The 23,696-nt window shown below is 42.9% G+C and overlaps 1 protein-coding gene across 2 annotated transcripts; it reads right to left on the bottom strand.

The window, feature by feature from the left end:
- Positions 1–512: 512 nt before the first annotated feature.
- On the bottom strand, positions 513–23,696 carry LOC126991136 (uncharacterized). 2 transcript variants are annotated; one of them, XM_050849883.1, is made up of 6 exons: positions 23,556–23,696; positions 6,191–6,342; positions 4,711–4,798; positions 3,570–3,715; positions 1,704–1,862; positions 513–1,303 (listed from the first exon to the last, which is right to left on the bottom strand). In XM_050849883.1, exons 2-6 carry the CDS (start codon positions 6,217–6,219, stop codon positions 1,282–1,284), a joined length of 444 nt encoding a protein of 147 aa, XP_050705840.1. In that variant the 5' UTR covers positions 6,220–6,342; positions 23,556–23,696; the 3' UTR covers positions 513–1,281. The 2 variants fall into 2 exon arrangements, 1 of the variants encoding a protein (XP_050705840.1); XR_007745182.1 differs by lacking the exons at positions 513–1,303; positions 1,704–1,862; positions 3,570–3,715; positions 6,191–6,342; positions 23,556–23,696 and adding an exon at positions 5,002–6,184 and having other exon boundaries at positions 3,911–4,798.

Here is a 23,696-nt window from a genome sequence, read left to right as displayed (position 1 = left end):
ACACCTCTTGTCAGCTCATCAGGCATTGTTCTGTCCCTGCCCTCCCCTTACTTTACTGTCTCCTAGTGTTCATGGAGGGGACTCAGGGTCTACAGTGGGGCCCTGGCTCTAGTGATATTAAGAGGCTGAAAAATGTCCAACCATTTCAAATGGTCCGTTTGGGCGGTAGATTCCTGGGTCCTCTCCTCCCCTCTGCTCTGCCACACAGCCCCAACACCTGTTTTTCCCTCTCCTATGTTACCTGTAGCTAACACATGAGAGGGAAAAACAGGTGTTGGGAGTGAGGCAGAGCAGAGGGAGGAAAGACCCAAGAAATCCGCCGTCCAAACAGACTATTTGAAATGGTTGGACCAAAGTTTGGGTGAGAATTTTAATAAAAATAAAACAGACAAGAACTCATTGGAAAATGCCTTTTGTGCTCTGTCTCATGTGCTTTAAACAACCCAACCTACATTTATAGATGAACATAACCACCAATATGGAAAGCAACGAAAAGCTCTGACTGTGTGCTCTCTATTGAATACAGATGTTGGGAGTGTGCTTGCTCACTGAAAGCCCAGACCTCTGCCACCGTGACCACTGCCACCGCCACCACCACACCCAGCGAGACACACGGCAGCCCCCTCTGGTGCTGCAGCAGCCCTGCCTCGGGCTGGCCTGTTGTTGTGCAGACGGGGGGCAGTGTTTGTACATAAGGCAGACGATGTAGTTATGTGAGTGGCCAGTGACACCTTTGCAGCACCTTCTACAAATGTTTCCTTTGACTGTGATTGTTGTTTTCAGTAAAGGGTCGCCTATAAGAGCTGCTGGGGGAGCACTGTGATGGGGCTGCTGTGTGGAACGCTGTGTTTGGTGCGCCCAGCTGATCCAGTGTCAGTGTGTTTCACCCCACACCCACGGGGAGCTGTGTGACTCACCAGTGGACGGAATGCACCACTGCAGCGGTCAAGTCCTCTGGTCTAGCAGGGTGCTGCAGGGGCAATGTCACACACCAGCACTCAGTTGGCCTGAGCCGCATAGCTCCCCATGAGTGGGGCAGGCCAAGCGGGACACTGGATCACCTGAGAGCCACAAAGCTTCATTATGAGGTCACCAGGGCTTACCAGTAGGGGTCATCCTGGGTCACAATGTGCAGGATGTCCAGCTTGTTGAAGGGCAGCCCGGCTTCCTTGCAGGGAATGTGCTTGTTGTCCTCCTTGGGGTCATAGTGAAAGTAGGCGTGCACCCTCACCTTGCACTCCCTGAGGTGCACCGAGCTGCTGGCCGGGAGCAGCCTGAAGGTCATGGTGCCCTCCGCCTGCACCTGGAAGGGGACAGGAGGTGGGTTGGTTACTGTGGCTCAGAAAATAAATAATGATATTAATAATTGTAATGATAGCTTTATTTCATCCAGAGCAAGTAGACAGGAACAGCAAGGCAAATGAGAGAATAAATTTTGACCAACAGTTATATCTATATCTATATATATATATATATATATATATATATATATATATATATATATATATATATATATATATATCTATATATCTCTCTCTCTCTCTCTCTCTCTCTCTCTCTCTCTCTCTCTCTCTCTGTCACTACCACAGCCCACAGGCACATAGGTCTCTCTCTCTCTCTCTCTCTCTCTCTCTCTCTCTCTCTCTCTCTCTCTCTTCATCCTTCCCTCCCTTCCCTTCCTTCCTCTCCTCCTCCCTCCTCACCAGCATCTTGTGGACATCCGCCCGTGTCTTGCCCTCCACATTGAAGGTGTTAACCCCTGCACCTCGTCGGCAGCATGGATGAGGCCGGAGCAATCAGCCATGCATGATGCGGGTGATGATGATGGCTCCGGAGTGGTCGTCCTGCTTGATGGTGGCTCCCTGGGGGTAAGTAAGGAAGGAACGTGTTAATGTTGAAGACGCTGCCATTGCCACCACAAATTAATTTTTGTTTTGTTTTCTGTTTATTGGGGGCAAAGGAGGGAGTTCAAGGGCAAGACAGACAGAGAGATAGAAGGAACAGAAGGCAGGGAAAGGAAGGGAGGAAAGAGAAAGAAGGAAAAAGAAAAAGAGGAAGGAAGGAAAGAGTTTACCAGCGGAAGGGATGAAAGAATGAAGTTGCTGGTTAAGTCTTGCATAAAGGGTTTGGACAGTATAGGGATGAGCAGGAGTGGAAATACAGACGAAGGGAGGCTGTTCCAGAGTTTACCAGCGAAAGGGATGAAAGAATGAAGATGCTGGTTGACTCTTGCATTAGGGATCTGGATAGTATAGGACTGAGCAAGAGTTGAGAGAGGAGGAGGTATGCAGGTGAAGGAGACAAGTAAGACACACACCCAGCCACTACATCTACACACAAATTCCACAAAACCAGTCTTTCTACTCCCCACAATAGGCTCTGCTCCCTTTCCCTCCCGTGGCAAGCACTGGGCAAACAGCAACAAGGGTCAGGGAACTCAACACAGACTGAGGCACATAAATAGTGTCTTACATAATGATTCTTCAACTGGGTGGCCATGACTTCCATCTCGACCAAAGAAAAAATAAATAAAAAGAAGGAAATGCCAATCTTTTCAAGTGCACTGCCTCAGATGACTGTTGTGAGGTGCTGGCTGTCTCTTTAAAACACTGAATCAGCCTGTACTCGCCTAAATATTTATTACATCAGAATATTGAGAAGCTAACCTAACCTAACCTAACAAAACCCCAAACAGTTACTATAGGTCTTGCCTCAGAAAATTCATACATGCTTCCTTACTAATGAGACTCTCTACAACAAAGTGAGGTCATCCTTAACGTGTCAGGCTCCCACCATGACTGTTTCCCAAGGCCACAGAAAAGACTAACCGGGTGTTCATTGGTGTTTTCCCCGCTCAAGATGAAAAAGCCATGTAAAGCCATCACCAGGATCACGAAACACTCCATCAAAGTCCCAGCAGCAACTTCTATGACAAGAGACTTTTCAAACAGGGTAAGTGAAGGGCAAATACATTTAAGATACAGACAGAGAGACAAGATTCCTACCATTGGCTCATTGCTCTTCACCCACTGCACAATCTTGACTGTCTCCTCATCCTCATCACCCTCGACGGGTGTTTCGGGCAGTGCAGTGTGAAGTCCTTGGCGGCAATGCTGGCGTGTGCCTGGAGAACTCCCTGCTGGATGAAGGAATGAAGATGCTGCTGCTCAACTCTTGCATAAGGGATCAGGATAGTATAGGGATGAGCAGGAGTAAAAATACAGACAAAGGGAGGCTATTGCTGTTTCAGAGTTTACCAGTGGAAGGGATAAAAGAATGAAGATGCTGGTAAACTCTTGTATAGGGAATTTGGACAGTACAGGGATGAAATAATGAAGATGCTGTTTGACTCTTGCATAAGGGATTTGGATAGAATAGGGATGAAAGAATGAAGATGGTGGTTAACCCTTGCATAAGGGATCTGGATAGCATAGGAATGAGCAAGAGTAGAGTCATCAGTGAGGGGGACTTCAGGATGGCAAATATCAAGCTTGATGTACAAACAAACCTAAAATTAAGACACAGAACTGAGGAGAAAATGTACGGTTCCCCCCCAAGCCACGACCAACCTGGAGGTGTGGCGACTACAGGATGGCAATAGCTTGCTGGCGTCCGGTGAGGGTGTGGTGCGGCTGTGTGTCTCCCTCATGATAGGAATTCCGATCTCCTCCACACTGGACATCAGAGCCTGGCATGTCCTGCACGTGCGGTTGATCTGAGAGGAGGAGGAAGAGGAGGAAGAACCTTTAGTGTTGACTTCGGCAAAACCTAGTGATCTTATTTGTTACTGGGGGAGCTTTGGGGGTCTTGGCAAACCTGGCGTGTTCTCATTTTTTGTTGATTTTTAAGGTTAGGGGCAAGACAGAGCTAGTTTGTTGATTGTGACTTTGAAAACATTGTTCTAGACCCATCATCATCATCATTTCATCGACGCCTGCTCCTAGGAGCTCCCACCAGGGGATGGCCATGGCAGAAGAGCTTCCAGCTTTCTCTATCCAGACACTCCCTCCTTGCCTGCTCAAAGTTTCTCAAAGATCTTTCCCCCCTCTCCCTAATGTACTCTTGCACCCTATCCCTCCATTTCACTGGAGGTCGTCCTCTAGCATTCCCTCCCTCTATCTCACTCACATACACCCTTCTGGTCATCTTACTCTCCTCCTTTCGCTCCATGTGGCCAAACCACTTTAAAGTCTGTTGCTTCACTTCTTCCACCACTCCACACTTCTTCCCTTCACCCCTGTGACACATTCCAAAACTCTCGTACACACTTTCATTACTCATTCCATCCATTCTACTCACACCACAAGCACTCCTCAAATAACTCATTTCCACTGCCTGCACTCTAGACCTCTGACTTTCATTCCAGGCCCACGTTTCACTTGCATATGTGAGGGTTGGTACTATTATTGTATTTCTCAAATCCCTCTTTACCTCCATGCTCACACTTCTGCCATTCATGATTCATCCCAAAGACCCTACCACCCTTCTTCCTTGCAATGCCCTTTCTCTTGTCTCTCCCTCCATACCACCATGCTTACACATAACTGATCCAAGGTACTTAAACTCATTGACCTCCTCCATTTCTTCACCATTCAAAATTATTTTGCATTCTTTTTCACATTCAATTCCCACTCTATATGGGCATACAAAATCTACAACCTCACTTCTACTTCACTCACAAACCATCACTTTACTTTTGTTGACATTTACTTTCAGCTTTCTCCTGTTACACTGACGGAACACCTTCCTCTGCAGGGACAGGGGCAGGCTGCTGTTACAGTGACCCAGGCAGTGTTTGCTGTGTACAAACACACACCCCTTAGAGAAGTGTTTAGTAGTACATATTTATGTTTGCACTATTAAACAATTACACTGGTGTCATTTCTGTCTTTTATTTACACATCATTACTCCAGGAGCATCAAGTGGGAAAGGTGAGCTATACATTAAGACATAGAAGGAAGAAATTGGTGCTGGCAAAAAATAATAATGAGGAATGCAACCTTTGAAAGAGTAGACACACACAGCAACCAGTGTGCTCCCTTGGTGGAGAGGTTGACGGCTAGCTATGAACACACCGGTCTGGGTTATAATGACGACCCACCCAGCTGTTCATCCTGCCTTTTGGGTTGGCCTATAAAAGGGAGCCTGGGCAAGGCAGCTGTGGTGACCCAGATACTGTAGTGGCCATGTCCTGGGGCTGAAGGGTCCTTACCCGCTGCTGGCTCAGGGGCCAGAGGGATGGAGATGAGCACCACAGCCAGGCACACTTGTAACATGTGCCCCAAACTTTACCTAATTACTGCAAACCAGGCCTACAAAATGAATAAGAAATCAGGAGAGAAATGGAATGGAACAATTTTGGTAAACATTGTATTATTATGACTATAAACCTGCCCCTCTCCCTGAGGAGAAGGGTGCAGTCTGTGCATATTCCCAGCCCCAAAATGTGCTTCATAAACTCTGCACCTCACACAAGATCCAGAGAGAAGTTAAGAAATGTGCCAAGCTGAATGGAGAAGAATGCCAGGCACAACATGGGGAGACAGGCCTTGAGTGTCCTGGACCAGGGAACAGACAAAGGTTAAAGGTGTCCTGGTGCCTATGAAAGGCGAGGCTTGGACTTGTGCACTTCATCTCATGCACCTCACAACAGCTGAGGAACCAAAGCACCCAGCCAGCGTGTAAGTCAGGGCAGACAGAGAGGCAGGACGTGAAATTAGAAGCTTTGTGGGGCAGGATGAAGTGTATTAACATCAGACACAGAGACAAATGGACTTTGTTTTCATTAAAGGAAGCAACTCCAGGGGAAAAAAACACTAATCTCTGCTCCAATAAAATAAAGTATAGAGGAGCTGCCAAAAAGAGTTGTGAAAGACCTTCATCCTATAGCAGAGAAATAATGGGCTGTACAACTCAACATTTTGGCACCCAAGCACACATACTTGGCAAGGCTTTCATAGGCATTTTGGGCATTTCCAAGGACAGTTTTATGACCCTGGTGGTAGTTTGTCCCTTCTTCTGTACCATGAACCTAAAAGAGCACTCATGAGAACCCAATTTATCTCCTGTTTGGCCTTTGGAAACAGTTGATGTGATGGACGAAAGCGTTTGATAATACCGACCAATATACGACAATGACGATGACGTGTGTACTGATGCAAAATTGAGTATATATAAGAGTGAGGAGACCTTAGTGAAGCCACAGTGAAGCCTGCCATTCCAGAGTCCCATCCAGAGGTGTCTGTGGTCCCTGGCCTGCAGGCTGGTGGTGGTGACCTGCCCGCGGTGCTTCAGGCCGCCGGCTTCCTTCAGGGAGGACGTGAAGAGTGACTCAACAACCTCTGCAATAAGAACAGTCTCACCATTACCGGCATTTGTTGGGCTCGGATAACTTGAACAGCTTTGTGGAGTGTGGACAGCCTCAGGATGTTTGTACATGTTTGTGTTGACTTTAGTAATGACATGAAGAGGGGCTCAACAGCCTGTCTTAAGGATAAATAACTACAGCATTACTTGTTTGGCAGACTCAGAAGAGCTGGACAAAATCAAGGCGTCCTGACAGTCAAAACATATGTTTACACCTCCCTCCCTTCCCTATCACCCCCTTGTTCATCGCCGACACTTTTTATCATTCTTTTCACCCTTTCGTTTAAAGCCCTTCCCTCCACCTTCCCTGGCACACTGAGTCACCTTATTCCCCGTGACTGCCACAATCATCCCTTCTTCCTTCCCATTTGTTCAGCGGCACAATGACGGCCCTCCTCCAGTGTTCCGGCACCTCACCCTGCTCACAAGCTTGGCTATGTGAGGCGTTTGGTGTAAAAGTTTTGACCAAACCAATCAAAGCAGTAGTACTGTTTTTAGCAGTATCTGGCACCTGAATTCTTGCTGCATTGTGCGGTGAAGTAAGTTTCAGAAAAAGCAGCCTTAAACCAGGTGATTCATAGGCCTAAAGTTGTGTGACTTCTCCGCTGAAGTCCCCAATTTATCTCGACTTCTTTCTGAAAGCTTTTTGTTCTCTAAACAGTTTGTTGATGTCACTCTACCAAACTATTCATATACTCTGTCTACTTTCCCTACTGTTCCTTAACTGTCTATTTTGTATCGTCTGTCCAGCATGCATTCCCTCCCTTCCTCTTCCACACACCTTGTGTCCCACTACGTCCCAGGCTGCCCTTGACACTGAACTCTTCTCAACCCGTCTGCTGTAATTGCCTTCACTGTTATCCTGGTAACATACAGTCCCAGGTCTTTCTCTGCCTCTGTGGTGGATAGTGGAGTGTTTCCCATGTGGTATTGGTGTACTGGATATCCCTTCACTGTTATCCTGGTAACATACAGTACCAGGTCTTTCTCTGCCTCTGTGGTGGATAGTGGAGTGTTTCCCATGTGGTATTGGTGTACTGGATATCCCTTCACTGTTATCCTGGTAACATACAGTCCCAGGTCTTTCTCTGCCTCTGTGGTGGATAGTGGAGTGTTTCCCATGTGGTATTGGTGTGCTGGATATCCCTTCACTGTTATCCTGGTAACATACAGTACCAGGTCTTTCTCTGCCTCTGTGGTGGATAGTAGAGCATTTCCCATGTGGTATTGGTGTGCTGGATATCCCTTCACTGTTATCCTGGTAACATACAGTACCAGGTCTTTCTCTGCCTCTGTGGTGGATAATGGAGTGTTTCCCATGTGGTATTGGTGTACTAGATATCCCTTCACTGTTATCCTGGTAACATACAGTCCCAGGTCTTTCTCTGCCTCTGTGGTGGATAGTGGAGTGTTTCCCATGTGGTACTGGTGTACTGGATATCCCTTCACTGTTATCCTGGTAACATACAGTACCAGGTCTTTATCTGCCTCTGTGGTGGATAGTGGAGCATTTCCATGTGGTACTGGTGTGCTGGATTTCCCCTCCCAAGGTGCAGGACTTTACATTTTTCTTCACTGCATTGTAGCAGCCACTTTTTGCTCCCGTCCTGTAGCTTGGTGAGGTGTTCTGGCAGGAAATCTGCAGCCAAGGGGTTAAGACTCTCACATCCTCACTCACTCCAGCACTGTGTTTCACTCCTACTCTTGCTCTGCCAAATACTTCCCTCACCTTCCTTCTGTACCTCTGCTTGTACCAGTCTCTCACTGGACACTTCCTTCCTCACATTAGATCTCTTCCTATTCCCTTAAATTCCCACTCGTCTCTCATCCTTACATTTCCTAATACCAGACTGTTGTGCCTGTCTTCCAATCACTGCATCACAATTCCCACGTTCACTTTCCCAGATATTTTGTGTGTACTTTATTTTGCCCTGGCAGGAGAGGCAAGATTTCAACCAATATCAGACACAGCTTCTATCTTACTCCCCTATTGGTCGGAGAATTAGTCCCAGAAATCACGGTGACACTGCATACTAAATCACGGTGAATGGTCTGAGAGGTGGGATGAGTCTTGGCTGTGTGAAGTGTTGTAGTGAGGAGGGGAAGACTGAGGTGGTCTGGACAGGAGGAGAGAATGGGTGAGGGTGAGCGACACAGTAGATTATGGGTAGTGTTAATGGAGGCAGACCAAAGACGACACAGGATGATACAGTACAGAAAGACCTACAGATCCTGGGTACACTGAGGTGCTTTGGCTGTATGGATGGAGAGGAGGAGTGAAGGGTGAGGGAGGCAGCAGGTGATGGGTAGTGTTGGTGGAGGCAGACCAAAGAAGACACAGGATGATACAGTACAGAAAGACCTACAGATCCTGGGTACACTGAGGTGCTTTGGCTGTATGGATGGAGAGGAGGAGTGAAGGGTGTCAGGGTGAGGGTGAGGGAGGCAGCAGGTGATGGGTAGTGTTGGTGGAGGCAGACCAAAGAAGACACAGGATGATACAGTACAGAAAGACCTACAGATCCTTGGTTACTGAGGTGCTTTGGCTGTATGGATGGAGAGGAGTGAAGGGTGTCAGGGTGAGGATGAGAGAGGCCGTACAGTTTATTCTCATCTTACGCAGAGGGGGCTTCATGGTGCAGTGGTTAACACACTCGGCTCACAACTGAGAGCCCGGGTTCGATTCCCGGGCAGAGTGGAAACATTTGGGCAGCTTTTCCGATACCCTACGCCCCTGTCCACCCAGCAGTGAATGGGTACCAGGTATTAATCTGGGGTTGTGTCCCGTCTCCTGGGATCTGTTCCCTTCTATAATTCCTTCCCCCTCCTGTCTCTCTTCGGCATATGACCACAGATGTTGCGCCGACTAAACAAAACTTTTCATCTTACGCAGTTTATTGTAACAGGAAATTCGTCTAACCCGGGCATGATTCCACGGTAAGGAACTCTAACTCAACCACAGAAAAATTACTGTAACGCTTGATGTCTCTTGCTCTCAGCCACTAACTAATCAGCACCCCGCTCCTCCTCGCCTCAGGCCGCCCCTCCCTGCTACTCCCAGGCCCATTGTTGGGACCCAGAATATGGACAAACAGAAGACGACCATAGCAGCACAGTTAATTAATAGTGACCCCAATCAGAGGCAAATACCGAGTGGAGATATGGAGACAAGAATTGTAAATATGACAGGAGAGGGAAGGAAAGCAATTAGTCAGATATACAAAGTTGTAAACATCTGATAAGCACTAACACTACTGAGAGGTTATGGAAAATACCCAGACCCACATACAGAAAACAGATACCCAGTAGGCGTGGTCAGGAAATTCAAGAGGACTCTAACATGTCACGTGCGGTGTGACGGAATGCTATAAGCGAATAACTGAAAAGAGAAGTCACTGTGGGAGTGTCTTAAGAGTGAAATCAGTCAAATCACAAATAGTAGAAGTAAACAATATAACATAATGAGCGAGCCAATGGTTGTTGACAGGAAGTATTGGCTACTGGTTATGTAGAAAATGAAGGCGTGTCAAAGATGTAGTTCCGCCTCAACCAAGGAAAAATGTGACCTAGACAACAGTGATATGGGCAGACCGAGCCTTGCACTCGCTTCAAGCAGACTTGCTACTCACTCAGCCGAGGATGGCTGTTGTGATCTTAATCGTGAGTAGAAATTCGAGAATCTAAGGGAAACCGACTGTATTGTCCTGGAGATTATAATGTAGGAGATGTGATGTAGGGTTGTGAGTGGGACAGGATTGTGATTATTTGTTTGCGATGTAAAGCAAAGGTAGAAAGCACTGGGTGTGGTATAATTTGGTGCTTCCGTGAAATTGTAGTAGATTATACTATAGGAATGTGTTATCAGGATGTGAGGAGAGTATTTAAATATTGTGATGTAAGCAGAGAGATACAAACCACTGCTTGTGGAACGACGAGTGTTATTATTATTGGCAACAACTGAGCACAGATTGTAGTATTATGTTTAAAGACATGTCGTTTGTCATATGTTGCATCCATTGCTGAATATGCCAGCGTTATGATCGTCTGAGCATAGAATATTGCGTAAGGCAATTACTTTCATTTAATTTTAAATAAATGTATATTTTCTTTTTCCCTTGTTTATCCCCGAACACCAGTCTCCAATAACAACTTAAGCCGGATCACGCTACCAGGGATACGAGACGGTGAGATCATTTATGGAGTAATTAATGAGTGATAAAAGAGTTGTTTTAATACAAGCTAATGCAAATGAAATAAAAAAGTAAAAAGTAAAATACAAGAAAGAAGGGTCTAAAACTGGCGGCAGTAACCGGGGAGTAACCTTTAATATAATAAGATGAAGGCTATAACGAACAAGGGAGTAACCTTTAATATAATAAGATGAAGGCTATAACGAACAAGGGAGTAACCTTTAATATAATAAGATGAAGGCTATAACGAACAAGGGAGTAACCTTTAATATAATAAGATGAAGGCTATAACGAACAAGGGAGTAACCTTTAATATAATAAGATGAAGGCTATAACGAACAAGGGAGTAACCTTTAATATAATAAGATGAAGGCTATAACGAACAAGGGAGTAATAGTGCAGGACCCACTTGGAAAAAAGTGGCATATTTAGGGAGTTCGTTTGCGCAACAATTCGTATACCTGAAACCTATTTTTTTACCTAGAGGGGACCCATGGGCATAGGAAACAGCCGGTTGTCACCCTGTGGAGGTGTGCATAACTATACTACGGCTGATTTTGTTGTCTTGGCCAGGCGGTCGATTCGCGATATTTCTCGATTCATATTTTCTACTCTAGAGAGACAATTATTTGATGTAGATAACTATATTTGGTACCAAATTGACCAGAATTACATGCTGCATGCTACTATATATCAAAAATGACATTTACGGGCACTTTTTACGAACCAGGAAGAAAAAACTCAAAATTTTCACCCAAAAATCATTTTAGTTTCAGATTTCCGAAGACACATTTTCCCTCAGATCTCACCCAGTATCTTCTCTATGTGGTAGAAACATGCACTAAAATCATCCCCAGTTATTGCGCTTTAAAATAATACCAAACAAGTGTATCTCAACTCAATACAATGTGCACTAGCATGCAAATATGTAACATTACCCCCTAATTTTTAGACGATGACATGATATTTCTCGTATTGTAATATTTCTCCTAGCGGGAGTAATATCGGGTCCAGGTAGCTATATTTTGGTACCAAACGGACCAGAATCACCTTAATAATGAGAAAACTCATTACTGTTGCAAAACAAGTCTAATTTTTTTTTTTTACCCCAAAAATACTTGAATTTCAGATTTGGCGAGACAGAGAGTGCCAATATTGTTCCGCTCTGATCGCAAACATAGAGTACCTTCATATTGAAATGATGAACATGAATACTATGTAGCTGATGTGTTTCAAAAATAATTATTAATATTAATAAGGGAACACAAAGATGAAACATAACAATGTAAACTTATCATTGCTATCTGATTCCAACATTGACGGAAATGTGCTAAATATAAAGATTCGCGTGTTAGTTTTTTTTATATCTGAAATATACAAAGCCGGAGTTAGACCCAAATCAAAATCATTAGGTGACAGTGGTTCCAAGAGAATTAGAAGGGATGAAAACGACGTCCGAAAGCTGGAAGAGCAGATACAACGCTTTAACCCCTTCAACCGTGAAGGTGAAGAATTGGTCTGCATATCTACTAATGACGTGGCTGGCGCCGATATCACAGAAGACCTGTTGGGGGCTACACAACGCGGAGAAGAGCAGCTTGCTGGCCTCTTGGAGAAGCGATTACTCCCAGGTGCCACACTGAGTATTCACGATCCTATCACCAAGAACAAGTCAAAAACTTTTGAGAGTTTGAATACAGTCGAGGTGTCCAGTGCTGGAGGAAGAAGCAAAACAATCAAGGCAGACAGGGACTTGTTTCGTAAACTCCTAAGTGCTGCTAGCAGTGGACGCGAAATAGACCTGAAAGGTTTATTGCAGCATGAATTGTCTCCAGTTCCATTGGCAATTGTCACGACAGATTACACCTTGCGATCTACAGAGAAGGCCTCACTTTTCCACTTGCTTGTTGACAGCCATGCTCAAGGCAGACTTCCTGAAACAGATCAAGCAACCTGTGTGATAGTAGATGGAATGGCTGCAGTACAAGCATTGGGGAAGCCCTCAAATGCATCGACCTTTGGGGATTTTGCTGACTGCTTTTGCGATCGAGTTTTCTCCAATATTCGAGGTAGTCAGACAAGACTGGACATTGTTTTTGATGAGTACCGCAACAAATCCATCAAGGCTGACACCAGGGCAAGCAGGTCTGCAAAACGAAGGAACATTAGGCGAATCATTGATGGACGTGCTGTACGTTTACCTGCTGTTTGGCAAACATTCATCTCGCTGCAGGAAAACAAAACAAATCTGATTGACTTCCTACGAGAGCAAATCCTCCTCAAAGCGCGGACCCTACCTGCAAACTGCGAAGTGGTGGTGTCTGGCAGTGACAGATTCCCTGCTGTCTCTTCACTTGGGCGAGCGGTTAACCACTTAGACTCGACGCACGAAGAGGCCGACACAAAAATAATACTCCACTGTGCAGATGCGAAAGCGCAACAGTTCCACAGAGTCATAGTGTGTTCCAGAGACACCGATGTTCTCCTGCTGCTCCTTCATCACGAGACAGCTGAAGAGGTGTGGTTGCGTGCTGGTACTGCAAAGGAGAAGATCTATGTTCCAGTGCATACTGTGCGACAGACTTTGGACCCTGAAGTGAGAAACAACTTGCTGGCTTACCATTCTTTGACGGGCTCAGACACCACAAGTCAATTTTCTGGTCATGGGAAGCGCTCTACTTGGAAAACTTACGTGAAGTACCCAGAACTACTGAAAGACCTTGGTAGAAGCGACACTGTACAAATGCGTGATATAGAAATGTTTGTCATCAAAATTTACAACTCGGCATCCAAGGCAACTTCTGTCAATGACCTCCGGGTGGAAATGTTCCATCGAACAAACGACCCTGAAAAGCTTCCACCAACTAAAGACTCGCTGTCTCTCCATATTATGCGTAGTAACTACCAAGCATTGATTTGGTACAAGGCAGATGAACCAAAACCAGATATCCCACAACCTGAAGACTGTGGTTGGAAAGTTGACAGCACTGGATTATCTCTGCGCCCACAGCTCATGACACTTCCACCGGTTCCAACAGCCTGCATAGAACTTGTGACTTGCTGTTGCAAAACCACATGCTCCAGCCAACGATGTTCCTGTCGCAAACACAATATATCTTGCAGTGCAGCATGTTCCTGTCAAGAGAGTTGCTTGAACACTACTCAACCAGCGGAAGACAGTGGATCAGATGATGAGGACTAAATGTTCTTTAACATACGTGAATACAATTCATCCTGTATTTTGTTTTGCAAACTGAAATCTCGTACAAATGCAATACCTGTGGGAAAAAGCTAAAAAGTTTTGCGTTCGCCAAATTTTGAGTTCTCGATCATGCATGTATTCTCTTTTGCAAATTGCCGCAATTTCATACAAATGATACTTGTGGTAAAAGCTTCAGTGTTGAGTTATCCAAAAGTAGAGTTCTCGAGTTCTTATTCTGTGCATTGTGTAAAGGAAACATGTGTGACAGCTAATACATTTGAAGTTTTGTTGTATATATTGTCATGTCTAACGAAATATACTCTTGCGCATAAGATTCCATGCATTTTTTTTCTTGATACCTGTCCCGGTACATTATTTTGATGACAATATAGAAAACTTAATCTGACTCAAATGCAAATTTTCAGTTCAGTTTCGTTCACTTGCATTAATATAGTAGTTGATTTCTGCGATGCTTGGAGCATGTTACTAGTAGGTGGATATTTTTATGTATATTATGTGGATGTAAAGGACAAATATTCCTAAAGATTCGAAGCAATAAATTTCTTACCAAATCAGAAGCTCGAATGGGTTCGGTAAATATTTAACTTTTTTGCCTCAGAGCCAAAAACGTTTTCCTGATTGTCAACCGATGTATACTACAATTCGCACAATGTTATGCTGGTCAGTTTGGTACCAAATATAGCTACTTAGACCCGATATTACTCCTGCCAGGAGAAATATTACAATACGAGAAATATCACGTCATCGTCTAAAAAATTAGGGGGTAATGTTACATATTTGCATGCTAGTGCACATTGTATTGAGTTGAGATACACTTGTTTGGTATTATTTTAAAGCGCAATAACTGGGGATGATTTTAGTGCATGTTTCTACCACATAGAGAAGATACTGGATAAGATCTGAGGAAAATGTGTTCGGAAATCTGAAACTAAAATGATTTTGGGTGAAAATTTTGAGTTTTTTCCTCCTGGTTCGTACAAAGTGCCCGTAAATGTCATTTTTGATATATAGTAGCATGCAGCATGTAATTCTGGTCAATTTGGTACCAAATATAGTTATCTACATCAAATAGTTGTCTCTCTAGAGTAGAAAATATGAATCGAGAAATATCGCGATTCAACTGCCTGGCTGACACAATAAAATCAGTCATAGTATGGTTGTGCACACCTCCACAGGGTGACAACCGGCTGTTTCCAATGCCCATAGGTTCCCCCTAAGTGAAAAAATAGGTTTCAGGTATACGAATTATTGCGCAAACGAAAATCCAAAAATGGGCCCCTGGGTCCTGCACTATAACCTTTAATATAATAAGATGAAGGCTATAACGAACAAGGGAGTAACCTTTAATATAATAAGATGAAGGCTATAACGAACAAGGGAGTAACCTTTAATATAATAAGATGAAGGCTATAACGAACAAGGGAGTAACCTTTAATATAATAAGATGAAGGCTATAACGAACAAGGGAGTATCCTTTAATATAATAAGATGAAGGCTATAACGAACAAGGGAGTATCCTTTAATATAATAAGATGAAGGCTATAACGAACAAGGGAGTATCCTTTAATATAATAAGATGAAGGCTATAACGAACAAGGGAGTAACCGCCTCACATGAATATAAGAAAAAGAAGGCTATAACGAACAAGGGAGTGACCTTAAAAATAATGACAAGAAGGCTATAATTAACATAACTCAAGAGTAACTTTGTTAGGCAGATCATACTACTCATGATAATACATATGCAAAAGTGGCAGCACTCCTAGAAACAGGAGCGTGTGTGAGTTTTTAGCGGATGAATTTATTAAAGAATTAGGGCTCGCAGTAAATAACTGTGAAGCGAAACCCGTGAATATTGTCTCTGTGCAAAGATACCATACTGAAAATGACGGTAAAAGACAAGTTAATATGGAAGGAAAAAGTAGTTTCCAAGACTTATTGATAACACGCGATGTAGATTTGCCGACTCATATTATGTTGAGTACTGATTTGTCGTGTAGCACGAGATTATTTAAAAAAAAACATTGAAACTAAATGAGGAACAAAAGAACGAAGCTTAAAACTGATAATAGAAGGGGAAACCATACAATTATGCCAGGAAAAATATGTCTTATATCTAGAGGTGAAGGATCTTAGCTAAATGTAGATGGAAATGAAGAAGGTCTCACTGAAAATAAGGCCGTACGTTGCCAAGCAGCGGAACCTTTGCAACTGCATGCATCTGTTGCAGGTTACATAACGCTAGTGACGCAACTACAGGCAAGTGAAGCTTTATTTGAGCCTTGTGTTAGTACTCCTCAGGCTAGAGTCTTGTGCTCAGGGATAGTTAAGTTAACCCCTTCATCTGACAATCAAAGATCTTATGTCACTGTGCCGTATTTGAATATTGAAAGTGTGTGTAAAGATAGATGATAATACAATGTTAGGATTTGTGAAGCCTGTCACTCATGAGCTATACGCTGATCTGCCACAAGTATCTAGTGTACAGACCGCTGACACAGCTAAAACAGACTTGAAGCCCGCAGAGCTTGAAGTAAGGAAGAAAAGCCTCTATCAAATTGTTGACGCTAAATTCCCAAGTGAAGAGAGAGAATCAGGTTTTAAAGTCCTTAATAGATAAATATATAACAGTGTTTTCCACAGAACAAGAACCATTAACAGTAACGCCCTATTTTTTAAGCACCATCAAGCAAAACACTGATGAAGTAGTGTACAGGCGTCCATATAACATTCCTATCAGTTATCATGACAGAGTAAATAATCAACTTATATCGCTCCAGCAACAGGGTGTGATCCGCCCTTCGCGATCACCCTGTAATGCCCCACTTATCCCAGTGCCAAAAAAAGATGGAGTACTACGACTTTGTCTGGACTTCCGGGCCTCAATAAAACACTACGGGACGACCGGTACCCACTCCCTAATATAACTACCATACTCAATCAATTGGGAGATAGTAATCTTTTTTCATGCCTAGACTTGAAACAGGGTTACTATCAAATCTCCCTAGATGAAATCAGCAGAGAGAAGACGGCATTTTCTTCTCCAGCAGGACATTGGGAATTTACTTCCCTCCCCTTTGGCCTTAAAACAGCCCCGTCCTGCTGCAAGAAAATAATAACACTGTCCTTACAGGACTACTAAGCAACAAGGTTCAGATGTACCTTGATGACATAATTATCCTGGGCGATATATTTTCTAATCACGCAGATAACCAAATTCTAGATCGCTTAAAGGATCGCCAAACTGACTGAAGATGGAGAAGTGTAACTTTTTGACAAAGTAGATTACCTCTCAGAATAAAACCTCAATCTAGCAGAGCCCATAAAAAAAACTGTTCATGGTTACAGTCATTTCTTGATTGTCTAATTATTATCGATAAAACTCCACTCATATGGACAGATGAAAAAAAATTGCGTTCTCAACCCTTAAGGATAGAATGCTTGGTACAGTCACTCTACGCATCCTACTACAATACTGGTGGAGTATTGCAATAACAGGATAATGATGATAAACTAAGACCTGTATCTTTTTTTGTGAGAAATTGAATACGGCAGAACAGCGGCACAGTATAGTTGAACGAGAGGCTTTATCTGTAATTTATGGGTTACACGTAAACCGCCCATTAATACTGGGTTACCCTGTTGAGATCCACACGGGTCACAGACCTTTAGTCTGGTTGTTACAGGTAGCTAGTCCCAACGGCAGGATAGCTAGATGGCAGACTCTCATGAGTGAGTATGGTTTTACAATCAATCATTTGCCTGGCAAGGAAAATATAGTAGCAGATTTTTTATCAAGGATGAAGGCTCACAGGACACTGAGATTGAATTAGAAGGACACGCGCGATAATGTTTGTGGATGGGGAACAACAAAAACCGTGGAACACGTGGATAATGAGGGGCAAGGTATTGCACTAGTGCAGAAAAAGAAACAGGCGCCGAAAAATGAGAAAATAAAATATATGATATGTATGGACCTGAATAGTGAGTGTATTGGCCACACACTTGACTGGAGTATTCAGGAGATTAGTGAGCTCCATGATGAGCAGCCAGCATATAAGTTTGCTAAAAGAAGGAAGCCCCATGAATGAAAATTGAGCAAAGACTCAGAGAAAAAAGGCATATTGTGTTGAAGACGCCCCTGTTAGAGGTACAGGTGGAAAATGTGTTATATTGTGTTGAAGACGCCCCTGTTAGAGGTACAGGTGGAAAATGTGTTATATTGTGTTGAAGACGCCCCTTGTTAGAAGTACAGGTGGAAAATGTGTTATATTGTGTTGAAGACGCCCCTGTTAGAGGTACAAGTGGAAAATGTGTTATATTGTGTTGAAGACACCCTGTTAGAGGTACAGGTGGAAAATGTCTTATATTGTGTTGAAGACGCCCCTGTTAGAAGTACAGGTGGAAAATGTGTTATATTGTGTTGAAGATGGGCATAATGTGAGATGCCGCCCCTGTCAGAGTTGCAGGTGGAAAATAATGTGTTTTAGTGAATCCGTACGAAGAAGCCACTAAGGTGGTGATTCTACCCCTGAAGTATTTCCATGGCGATAACTCTGGTTCATTCGTCGCCACTGCAGGGCACGGAGGAACCAAAGTTACGTTATGTCGGTGTAGAAAGTTCGCTTTCTGACCTGGAATGAGACGGGATGTAGAAACTCATGTAAGGAAGTGCGTCATGGTAGTCGTTTTAAAAGTGAGTTGGGAACTTGCACCCTGCTCCTTGGCGGCATTATCCAGACGTCACCGCTCCTTTTGAGAGAATACACATGGACCTTGTGGGTCCTATGGGTGTATCGGACAATGGGGTTCGATACGTAATGCCCAATGTTGATGTTTTTAAAAGGTATTTGATTACAGTACCCTTACGGAGTAGGGAAGCCCGCGAAATGGCAAGGGCGTTGTACGTGGATGTTGTTTGTGTACACGGTGTTCCTTAGACAGTTGTTACAGATCAAGGTTCAGAGTTCGTTAATTCCGTGATGCCGGAGATAAATTAGAAGCTACCTATGCGACACTCGAAAATAACGGCTTACCATACAAGTGGAAATGGAATAATAAAGCGCGCAAATTATACCGTTGTTAACATTTTGAGGAGAATGTTCTAGGAAATGTGTCCGTTTGGGATATAATGCTACTTATAGACATCTTGGCCTATAATGCTGCGTATTATCGCACCATAAAGGTGTCCCCATTTTATCGAGAGACAGAGAGAGGATTTTTAGAGATCCTCCTGCCCTACACTATGTTAGAAAAAATTCAGCAGCCCTGGTATGATATTTTTATGATATTTACTCCTATAAAGAGGAAATGACTGCAATTGCAAGGAAAGTTTATGATATTTACTCCTATAAAGAGGAAATGGTTGTAATTACAAGGAAAGTTTATGATATTTACTCCTATAAAGAGGAAATGGCTGCAATTGCAAGGAAAGTTTATGATATTTACTCCTATAAAGAGGAAATGGTTGTAATTACAAGGAAAGTTTATGATATTTACTCCTATAAAGAGGAAATGGTTGTAATTACAAGGAAAGTTTATGATATTTACTCCTATAAAGAGGAAATGGATGTAATGCAAGGAAAGTTTATGATATTTACTCCTATAAAGAGGAAATGGTTGTAATTACAAGGAAAGTTTATGATATTTACTCCTATAAAGAGGAAATGGATGTAATGCAAGGAAAGTTTATGATATTTACTCCTATGAAGAGGAAATAGATGTAATGCAAGGAAAGTTTATGATATTGACTCCTATGAAGAGGAAATGGCTGCAATTGCAAATAAAGTTTATGATAGATGCCAGGATTACATTGAAAAAGGTAAAGAAGAAATAGAAAAGAAATACAAAGCTTCAAAATCAAAACTATCAACGTTGGAGACAGTGTTCCTCAAACGAGACCACAGAAAAAAGTAAATAAAAAGTTGTAACCTATTTTTGATGGACCCTACAGGGTAATAGAGAAGATCAGTGATATAATGGTAGAAATTAGGAACCTCAGGACTAGTAAGGTTTCAACGGTCCCCACAGATAGAGTAAAAGTCCTTCATGAAGATTGCATCGACGTGCAGCAATGTCCAACGATTAGGCGAGCATACCCTTTAAATCCAGAGACAGACACTGATCTATTCTTTGCATTGCTCAACCTTGAAATCGCTGAGAAAAATTCTACCGAAAATAATAACTCGTAGCGGAGAGGTGACTGCTACTCATGACACATTAAATAATGTTCGTTCTACACCAGCAATAAACAGCTGATGCACAGGCCCTACCTTCTCAGGTTACTCCCAAACTTTCAGAGCCACCTCGGCATAGATAAAGCCTTCGCTCTTGCACGGTACAAGAGTTGCCTAATGTAGTGTCAAAACTAATACAATATAAAACAGGAATAATGTATAAGGATGAAAATGCAATAATTGAGCGGAAATATGACGAAATAAACCACAGATTGATTTGACTCTTTCGGTGTACGACTCAATGACACAACAGGAGTCCCCAACACGTGCTGGCCAAAGTTTCACACCAACATACTATCTATATTATAGTCCTCCCAGACAGAGACTATAGTACCGTTGAGCCTCACAGAATATGTTTTAGCTGCATTATATAAAGCAGGGAATTTAACTGCTTCGTTACTTGAAATGTTATTCAAATGTCACCTGAGTATCCAGCTGTAAAAGCAAAAAAATACACACTCTTTAATTTTGAAAATGAATTCAGTTCATTGTTGCATCATCTCAGAATAGTTTTAGGCTATGTGATGACTGCTATTCAAAACAAGCTGCATACTTCTATGAATTATAGAAAAAAGAAAAAAAAACAGGAAATAACTTTTTTTTTTAGGATCCTTGTTTAATAACCTATTTGGTACCGCGACCCAGGCTCAATTTGATGCTATTCATGGAAAAATAGAGTACTAGAGTCATTAACTGAGAAAATTTTATATAGTTAAATGTTTATTATGGAAAACTCAACATCGTTAAGTAATATGCATGCCATGCAATCTGCCTTTAATAGGCTATATTCAGCTGTAGATGTATTGAACCAAGTTGTGCGCCATTTTAATATAGACTATGGCATTAGGAAGAGAAAAAAGCTCCTACAAGCATTGTTGTATTTTGACTTAGCATTGAGACACATAAGACCAGGTATACAAGATTTAAAGTTGAGTCTGCAGGCTCCCCTGCAAACATACATAGTTCCAACCATTATGTGAGACAAACAGTTGTTCAGCACATTAAAGGAAGCCTAGGCTCGGCCTCCAGGTCTTTTGTGCCTTGCAGTTCTTGATTTTTTAGCTTTATATAGAGATGTAATAACTGTCCTCCAGGACAACGGCTTTGCACGATTCTCGTAATTTCTATTTCACCAAACCTTTGCGAGGAGATCCGATTGACACCTTTGATGTCTTTCGAATCGACTCCCTTCCATTTTCTGTGCAGAATAGCACTTACTTTCTTATGTATAGTGTTGATTCAAGATGTATTGCCTTCAGTGAGAATAGGAAAATATATTTTATGCTTTCTAGTATAAAACACTGTAACAAGAATAACCATATGTTAGTTTGTCCTCCCACAGGCCCCGTCCATGAGGCTAGTGACGCAGCCTCTTGTAAATCGGCTGCTTTCTTGAAACATGAGTCAGTGATCAACCTCTGCCACAAAATAGTCTTGAAAACATTTCCCCCTATGTTTATAAAAGGTCCTGGCTACTGGACCTGTTCACTAGCCTCCCCCATCACTCTGACACTCACATGCCCTACCCATCCTGTAAACAGACATACTGTCAGCTTGACAGGTAGTGGTATATTGACGCTTCGGCAAGGTTCTCTTCGCAGTGCTGAGTCCATCCCCCTACAGGAGCTAACAGCTGGCTTGCAGCCCCTAAATTATGTGGTCGAGCCGGATCAGCCCTTTCAACCCGTAATCCATTGGTGGATTGTCTTCGCCATGTCGTGATACTGGTTCTACTGCTGGTGACGTCTGCCGTGGGGTATTCCTATGTCCTGCGCTACGCACGACGCCGCCTAATTCCAGACTCAAACCAACTGCAGACATTGCAAGGCGTATCTTCTCCACCAACACCTGTGAGATCTTCCGGAAGGGGATGTATGTCGTGAACCAGAAAACGAACAAACATGAGCCATAACAGTACAGAGTAAACATCTCATAGGACAAACACTAACAAAGAGGGAAACAACGAGGATAAAGGAAAACAGATACCCAGAGAGGAATGAGAGATATACAACTGTGTAAACATCTGACAGGACAAACACTAACAAAAAGGGTGACATATATATAAGTGTAAACATCTCAAGTACAAAAGAGGGGAAACAACGAGGGTAAAGGAAAACAGATACCCAGACTCAGATACAGAAAACAGATACCCAGTAGGCGTGGTCAGAAAGTGTGAACAACCATTGAAAAAGACTCTGACCTGTGACGTCAGTCGTGGCGACATGTTATGAGCCAATAATTTAACAGAAAAATCACTGAGGGAGTGTCTTAAGACTGACTCACGAATAGCAGGAAAAGTAAAACAATACAACATAATGAGCGACCAGATGGATGTGACAGGAAGTATTGGCCATTGGTTATGTAGAAAATTAAGGGCGTGTCAAGGATGTAAGTCCGCCTAAAGCAAAGAAAAATGTGGCCTAGAAATCAGTGGTATGGGTAGACCGAGCTTGGTTCTCGCCTCAAGCAGACCTGCTACTCACTCAGCCGAGAATGGCTGTTGTGATCTTAATCGTGAGTAGAAATTGAGAATCTAAGGAAACCGACTGTATTGTCCTGGAGATTATAATGTAGGAGATGTGAAGTAGGATTGTGAGTGGGACAGGATTGTGATTATTTGTTTGCGATGTAAAGCAAAGGTAAAACCACTGGGTGTGGTATTTGGTGCTTCCGTGACTTGTAGTAGATTATACTATAGGAATGTGTCATTAGGATTTTGTGAAGAGAGTACATAATGATTGTGATGTAAGCAGAGAGATACAAACCACTGCTTGTGGAACGACGAATGTTATTATTATTGGCAACAACTGAGCACATATTGTAGTATTATGTTTAAGACATGTCGTTTGTCATATGTTGCATCCATTGCTGAGTATGCCAGTGTTATGATCGTCTGAGCATAGAATATTGCGTAAGGCAATTACTTTAATTTAATTTTAAATAAATGTATATTTTCTTTTTCCCTTGTTTATCCCCGAACACCAGTCTCCAATAACAACTTAAGTCGGATCACGCTACCAGGGATACGAGACGGTGAGATCATTTATGGAGTAATAAATGAGTGATAAAAGAGTTGATTTAATACAAGAAAAGAAGGGTCCAAAAGATGCATGAAGGGAGGAATGGGGGTGAGGAAGAGGAAGGGAGTTCTTCACTATGGAATGCAATGGTCTGAGATGACAATACACCAGGATACAATATAAGGAGACTACAAAATGCTTCATTGCATACACATGGCAGCCCCTGAAGATGTGTTATTAAGGCAGATAAAAATAAATAAATAAATAAATAAAAAAAGCAAAAAGAACAATACAGAAATTTTGGATAAGAAAGAACACTAAAGGAATAAAGAGAGGAAAACAAGAAACCCAAACAGTGAAGGAGTGCACCAGGGAGTGCTGTTATGAAGCCAAAACTCCCGACCTTGAACTGAAAATATAATTATGGAGAGAGAACTGAACTGAACTGAACAGATAGTGACAGAAAAAGAGAAAGAGGCAGCAGCAGGTAGTCATACAGATAGTGACACCATCCACCAACCTCCAAGTGGGTCCCCGCACCAACATCAAGGCTGGCAGTGACCAGGACCAGCTGTGGGTTGAACTGGTAGGCCACGGGCAGCACCACCTGAGTGAGAGCCTCTGCGTCACCCATGCCACTCTGAAACAACACAAGAAAAAC

The sequence above is a fragment of the Eriocheir sinensis genome, unplaced genomic scaffold (genome assembly GCF_024679095.1).
Source record: "Eriocheir sinensis breed Jianghai 21 unplaced genomic scaffold, ASM2467909v1 Scaffold245, whole genome shotgun sequence".
NCBI lineage: Eukaryota > Metazoa > Arthropoda > Malacostraca > Decapoda > Varunidae > Eriocheir > Eriocheir sinensis.
The sequence above is the reverse complement of the archived record's forward strand: the minus strand, read 5'-3'. Positions and strand labels throughout refer to the sequence as shown.

What these genes read in the sequence shown, in the direction of transcription:
- LOC126991136 (XM_050849883.1), bottom strand. Translation starts at nt 6,219, where the DNA reads ATGGCAGGCTTCACTGTGGCTTCACTAAG. An exon ending in TTCACTGTGGCTTCACTAAG is followed by an intron (nt 4,799 to 6,190) that starts GTCTCCTCACTC and finishes GTTTGTACACAG; the next exon opens with CAAACACTGCCTGGGTCACT. An exon ending in CGGATGTCCACAAGATGCTG is followed by an intron (nt 1,304 to 1,703) that starts GTGAGGAGGGAG and finishes GTCCCCTTCCAG; the next exon opens with GTGCAGGCGGAGGGCACCAT.